This window comes from Salvia hispanica, chromosome 3 (genome assembly GCF_029641045.1).
Source record: "Salvia hispanica isolate PSC_SH4W2 chromosome 3, Shi_PSC_v1, whole genome shotgun sequence".
NCBI lineage: Eukaryota > Viridiplantae > Streptophyta > Magnoliopsida > Lamiales > Lamiaceae > Salvia > Salvia hispanica.
The window spans coordinates 53,413,055-53,420,231 of NC_142694.1; the positions used below are offsets into that span (position 1 = coordinate 53,413,055).

Here is a 7,177-nt window from a genome sequence, read left to right on the forward strand (position 1 = left end):
ATTTATCACCTGATTATATCTTTAAATTTCAGATGCCAGATTCTTGGTATAGCTTCAGAATGACTGAATCATGTAAAGAGAAAAGGTTCTAATTGAACTGGCATGAATCATCCAAACCAATAAAATTCGCTTAACCATAATCCAAACCCAATAAAGAGAAGGTTTCTTAATGAATTGGTGTGGAATGGGACTAATTAATAGTAATATGCAAATGTTGAGTAGAAACTCGCTTATCCATAAATCCAAACCAATAAAATAGGAGAGCCCAAATGGCATTTGAAATCGAAAGGCATATAGAAGCAGCTTTGCTTCAAGATGGATTTCTTCCTGATATAATAATATCAAAAATGCCCCAAATTCGTACCTTTCTTTGGAGTTGACCCTCTTTCTTATTTCGATGTGGAACTAATGGCTATCAAGTCTTTGGCGAGGGGAATAATCCATTCTTGATGCTGTGCCGCTAACAAGGCCTACCTATTCTCCCGATTTTACTCCACATAACATGACATGACACCAATCTCAGGATATATTTATCCTTTTCATCTGACCTCCACATAACATGACACGATACCAATCTCACACCACGTAGCATTAGTACTTAGTATTTTTCTTTGTCTCGTCGTAACTTAACATGTCTACCAATTTGGAAACAAATGAATATAGAAATAATTAATTAAACAAGTTACAATCATATCTCCCTATCCGATCCTTGTTTAGAATTTAGGCATGTTAGAATAATAAAAGATGGAGTAATTAAAAAGATTAGGTGAGAAAGTAGAGGTAGAGAAAAGAAGAATTAAACGATGGAGTAGCAGTTATGAAAAGTAAATGAGCTTTAATGAAGAAGACAGAAGCAAAAAAGCAAAATCAGAGGCCATTTACGTTCTTGCCTCAACTTCGTCCTTGACTTTGGCTCAGCCAATGAAATTGAGTGCATGGCTGCCATCTTCGCTGCTGCTATTAGTATTGCTGTTGTTGCTATACCCATAACTACGAGGAGATGTCAAATTGGAAGTCGTACTAGCGTTTCCAAGGCACAGCGCCTCTCCCAGCGGCCCACCCGAATTCATCCACGCCCACTGATTCTTCACCATCATTCCAATCCCTAAATCCCCCTTTTCATTGCACATCGACAGGCTCAGCGACGGCGGCTGATTGCGGCTGATTGCCTCCTCCTTATTGCTGCTGATTGCGTCGATGAACAGCCTCGTCGTCTGAGCCGTGGCGCTCTCATCGGAAAATTGCGGGCGATAGACAGACGCGTTGTTGTTGTTGTTGTTGTCATTCTTATTATACTCCCATTGCTGCTGCTTTGACGGGTCGCTGTTGCCACCTCTCATTAACCACTCGATGCATCTGCACAACATGTCAAATACTTGTATATTAATGTGCATACTAACAAAACTTGGAAGATTTGAAACACACGTGGTGGGGTGATTGATTAAATTGGAGAGGTGAGAGTTGAGAGCGACCTGGACTGGTCATATGGGAATTGAGAAGTGGATCTTGGAGATGGCAGAGCAGAGGGTTTGTGGGGTGAGATTTCCACATGCTTTCTTGAACGGGGCCGGTTTTTGTGGGCGTGGCGCTCGCAGTACTTTTGTTCGGGCGCCACGTCTCTTGAGCACCTCCATTTCTTCCCATCTGTCCTCTTGCACCTCCATGGCTCTGGATCCGACCCGTTTGTTGAATACCTCAATTCCACACCACCACCCGATGATGCTACACATGCACTACCTATTAATTCTAATTCAATTCATACAAACACATATATATGCAGAGAAAGAGAAAGATTGTAATTACTGTTGCATTGGGAGGGAGTTGAGGAGGATAAGAGGAGCTGAGGGGGAACAGGGATGGAGGCCATTATGTACTTGTGTATCATTTTCTGCCTCTCCAATTCTTGAAGCTGTGCGCTCGTGAAAAGGGCCTTTCCACACACAGGCATCATGCCTCCTCCTGCCAATAATCAAAATCATTATTACACTTTACACAACACAAAAGAGTAAAGATCATTTCTTTTCCCACTCAAGAAAACCAAAAAAAAAGGAACAAATGAAATTCCAGAGAGAGAGAGAGAGACCGTAAGCTCTGGAAGCAGCAGCGTTGTCGAGAGACCTTTGGAGAAGCGCGCCATTAGAGAGGTCATAGAAATGCGGCGGGTTGCTAGAGCCGTTGAGAAACTGCCCAACACCACCACCACCGGTGTCACCTGCGTCGTCACAGCGGGTAACATTAGCAGAAAAAATCTATGAGAAGCGGAAAGGGGAAGAAATCTTACAGGAATAGGGGGGCAGCTGCATCTTCAGACCCAAACCAACTTCACAATCTAAGGGTGGAGAAGATGGGAATGATTTTCTGTCGTCTCCATTCCTCATTAATAAAAAGCGATAGAAGTGAGAAGAAGAAATAAGGGAGAAAGGGAAGGGGGCATGTGGTGGAATGATATGAAATATGTGGAGGGGGAGAGATATTGATGATTTGGGTGATTAGGGTGCCGCCATTTGGGAATTTGTGTTGTGGTTTTGGCATTTTCCTTCCTATGATTCCAACATCCTCCCCGTTACATTGCACATTCCTCCCATATTGCGCCGGCCCCACTTCTATATCATCTCATTCACATCATACAACATTTTTTATCATATGCTTTAGGACTATCGTTTTTATTTGCTTTTATAACTGTTATACGATCCAATGTCCTTTAATTGACATTATTATACATCAACCCAAAACGGATCTTTTTTCTATGGCTCTTCGTAAAGGTACTTAGCTTAATATGCACACTAGATTAGGATACTTAATTCTCATTTAATTTTAATTTATTTTTAAATTTTAGGCTATTTGATTGATATACTCTTAAATTTATGCGTGGCAAGTTGTCTCGTTTCACTCCCCTTTGCTGCACAACACCTGCTGGAGAAGAAGCTCGTAACGCATCTCCCTCACATCTTATCTTGCTGGGACAAGAATGAATCTAATTTTTTAATCCACAGTGCGGATTGCCTAATGCAAATGAAACACAATGATTCAATATTCATGAACAAAATATGAATATTTGTAATCATAGGATATGTTTGTTTGACAAAATTTTGTTACGTGAAAGTATTGGTATGATTTATTTTTTAAAAATTTTGTGTGTTTGGTTGATTTTTTTTATCATAAAGGAAAGTAGTACTTTTGAGAATAAGAAAAGTAATGCAAGAAATGATTCTTTATTTCCTAATTTTTCTTACAATTTCAATATTCTTGCTTATTATATCTTTACTAGTATCACACCCGTGCTATGCACGGTCCATTCTATTTATATCAAAGTATGCAGTATTTATTTGAAATATGAAACAATATTATTATATGGGTCTCCAATTATAAATATATTTAATCAAAAGAGAAACAATCACAATTTATAATTTATACACATTGATATACCCAACATTTGATAGACTTTTATAAGTAATACACCTAAACCTTAAACCTTTACAAAAATAGGAAAACGAAAATAATTTATGCATTTTTATAATGATCAGAGGAAGTGGAAGTGAAAATATTTTTTAAAATAATAAGAGTGTCGTTATAGATGTTTTTTATGAATTAGGCGAGTGAAAATATTTTCTTTTTGTATAAAAGGGATTTTTTTTCTAAAAAATAACAATAATTTTTCTTACAATTTCAATATTCTTGCTTATTATATCTTTATTAGGAGTATTATTTTATTATTAAGTTCCTAATTGATAATCCTTACTTATTAAATGCTACTCCCTACGTCCCACTTTAGCAGTTTCATTGACTTTTCTGCCCTCTTTTTAGAAAAATAATAAAAAAATAATTAAAGAGGAGAAATGGTAAATTAAAAGAGAGAATAATATAGAGAAGAGTCTTATCTACATTATTGTCTCTCTTACTTTACCATTTCTCTACTTTAACTATTTTTTATCATTTTTACAAAAAGAGGGCAGAAAAATCAATGAGACTACTAAAGCGGGACGAAGGGAGTAGTAAATTTTGAAATATGAATCAAATTTTATGTTATAGTTTCCCTGTCTGTCCATCATCTTTAAGTGATTCGTACATTTATTCTTGGACGTTTAAGTTAAATGAATGATTTCTTTTTTGGTATTCTATCTTACCTTTTTTTTTTTTAATCTCTTTTATTTTATTTTCTCTTTAGTTACCTAATAAAATATGCAAAGATAAATGAAACCATTATAGTATATCTCTAACAATATCCAACATTTTCTCCAAACAAACATGTCTAAAATGTCATCTTATGCAAAGTTGCCTATATTTTAATATTTTTTCCAGCTAACACGAGACGTGACTTGGTTGAAGAAAAAATGAAAATATTTAATTACTCTTTTTATTCACAAATGAATGTCTCATTTTATTATTTTTGGCGTCAATTATTTAATGTCTCATTTGTTTTTGTACAATTTTTTTAATAGATTCCCTATTCTATTGAGTTTATTTCTCTCACATTTTATTATAAAATTAATATATAAAAGTAAGACCTTCTTTTTTATTAATATTTTCGCACTTACTATCTTCTTTATTTCTTAAAATTTATGTTCAATCAAATTTAGTCTTGCATCGTGGACGAAAGGGGAAGGGAAGTAAATAAGGATTACTCCATCTAGAGGAAAATATAAGAGTATTCTAGTCAACGGTGTAAAGCAGCAAGGGCTATAAGTCTGAAAGAAGGTAGGTGAATAATTATAAAACGGAAAGAACAAAAAAGTCTTACTTTGACTTTAGGTACTTTTCATTAATAGTAAAAACTCATTGTTGGACAGCTGTAAATGAACTTCTTTTTACCCCCATGGTTTTGTCTCTCGTGATATTTTGTTGGATGTATGTGACGGTCTCCGTCAACGGGCGTCGCTTTCTATCGTGCGCGCCGTTTGCTATTCTGAACTATGTGATGACGTGGCGGGCGTAGGAAGAGGGGGACCGTTGCTTTAAATTCCCTACCCCCTCTCTGTCTCTTCCCTTTCCCAGAAATGTACACCTTTCATTTATGACCCTCTCTCCTTTTGCTGAATGTTGTTGGATCTACATTGTGCTAATGCCACCATTTCCCACTTCCCCCTATATTTTAGTAGATTGTTTCATCTCTTTAAGATATTTTTTGGATTTTAAACAATAAGTTTTATTTTAATCACTAAAATGTAATGCTTTCACACAATTTCAATTTCATTTCACCAGCAAATTTTTGTTTTCATTTCATCTTTATTTGGCTCAGTTCAAGTATTATCGAAAGCATTGATTATTCAATTCCATTTTTAATGTTATTACATATGGCATTGTTGTTGACAAATTGTTAGGATAAGATCATCAATTAATATGGTACAGTATAATATAGTTGACCAATGAAATTTGAATAAATCTTAATAAAAATAAAATAAGCATTTGTCCTGTGTTAGTACATTTTTTATTAAATAATTGGTACGTTTTCCACTTTAATGTAGTACTAGTAGCTTTTAAACACAAATAACTTTTTGAATATATATTCTTTTAACAATTAATAACTTTAAACACGGGCATTGTAACACTGAAAATACAAAATATTATGAATCCAAATTAAAAATTAAAAGGGATAAGGAGGCACAACTAGGGGTGGTTCGGTATGGTATACTGTACTTTTAGTGTCATATCGTATCGAAAGTTACGGTATGACAAATTATCATACCGATACCATACCGAATTTTTTGGTATACCGGAGTTCGGTATACCAGATATTCAGTATTGTAGTTTTTTATACCGTTATCATACTGTGTTTCCGGTATACCGAACTTCAGTAAGACATACCGTTACACATGTTATACCGGAAAAATAATATATTATACATAAGATATTAAAAAATACAATTCTATTGTTCAACTACTTCAAAAAATATACAACTATTAAACTCCATACAATCATTCTATTATTCAAATTTATAAAACTTTGACAACCAAATCAAAAACAAATTATAAAATAATGAGCAGTATTATCTTCATTTCTTGGAACCTCGTTGGTGACTTTGACAAATGACATTACTTGTAGATGAGACTAAAATGTAGGATCCAATCTGCTGTAAATATAAGAGTTTTATATAATAATCCTATAAATATAACATGAATATTATATATATGTACGGTATATATATATATATATATATATATATATATATATATATATATATATATATATATTTATATATTTATATATTTAATAATCAACGGTATACTGAAGCGTCGGTATATACCGAATCTTCGGTATGCCGATATACAGCGATATAGGAAATCTAATACCGTTATCGTACCGTAAGATTCGGCATTGTTTCATACCGTACCGAAAACTATGGTATACCGAAAAATCGATATTTTCTTATCCGATATTTCGGTATTTAGGTATAATTCCCCACCCCTAGGCACACCATCATATCCGGAATACTATACCATCCGACTTTCATCCTCATACGAGGCTAAAATCGTATGCTTCCACTGGGCACATCTTGTTAACATGTTTTGTTTGCTCCAATAAAAGTAGACATTTTTATTTATTTTCTAAATTTAATTTACTTCTATTTGTAGTAAAAAAAAATCTGTGTAATAGATGATTAATTGACCATTTTACAGAGTAATACTGCACTCATATTTTCTTCATATCTCTCCCATATTATAAATTTCACGTTAAAACTAATTGTGCATTAATTTACTTCTATTTTTAGTAAAAAAAATTATGATTAATAGATGATTAATTGACCATTATCCAACTTAACTCATATTTTTCTTATATCTCTCCCATATTATAAATTTCACATTAAAACTAATCGTGCATACTAAAAAATTATGATTAATAGATGATTAATTGTAGGCCTGCTTATTCGGCCGGTTCCGGTTCTAACCGAACCGATTGACCGGTTAACCGGTTTTAAATTTTCATAAATCCTAGAACCGGAACCGGAACCGGAATCGATCGGTTCCGGTTTGGAACCGGCCGGGTAAGAACCGGCCGATTCCGGTTCCGAACCGGAACCGATGTGTAATTTTAATCCGAATTTATTTATAATTTAAAATAGTTCACATACTAAAAAAATAATAATTCAACATCTAGAAATATAATAAATACTCCCTAAAAATTCAAACAAATACACAAAAAATAAAAACCAACAATACAATAATATTCATATATGGATAAG

General features: G+C 34.0%; 1 protein-coding gene across 2 annotated transcripts; it reads right to left on the reverse strand.

Annotated features, from left to right (window-relative positions):
* Positions 1-781: 781 nt before the first annotated feature.
* LOC125212280 (growth-regulating factor 8-like) lies at positions 782-2,396 on the reverse strand. Of its 2 annotated transcripts, none has more exons than XM_048112397.2 (5): positions 2,282-2,396; positions 2,084-2,212; positions 1,804-1,959; positions 1,473-1,722; positions 782-1,356 (listed from the first exon to the last, which is right to left on the reverse strand). In XM_048112397.2, the coding sequence occupies exons 1-5, from the start codon at positions 2,376-2,378 to the stop codon at positions 915-917; spliced, it is 1,074 nt and encodes a 357-aa protein (XP_047968354.2). In that variant the 5' UTR covers positions 2,379-2,396; the 3' UTR covers positions 782-914. The 2 variants fall into 2 exon arrangements, with proteins under 2 accessions (XP_047968354.2, XP_088923854.1); XM_089067728.1 differs by having other exon boundaries at positions 1,473-1,737.
* Positions 2,397-7,177: the final 4,781 nt, after the last annotated feature.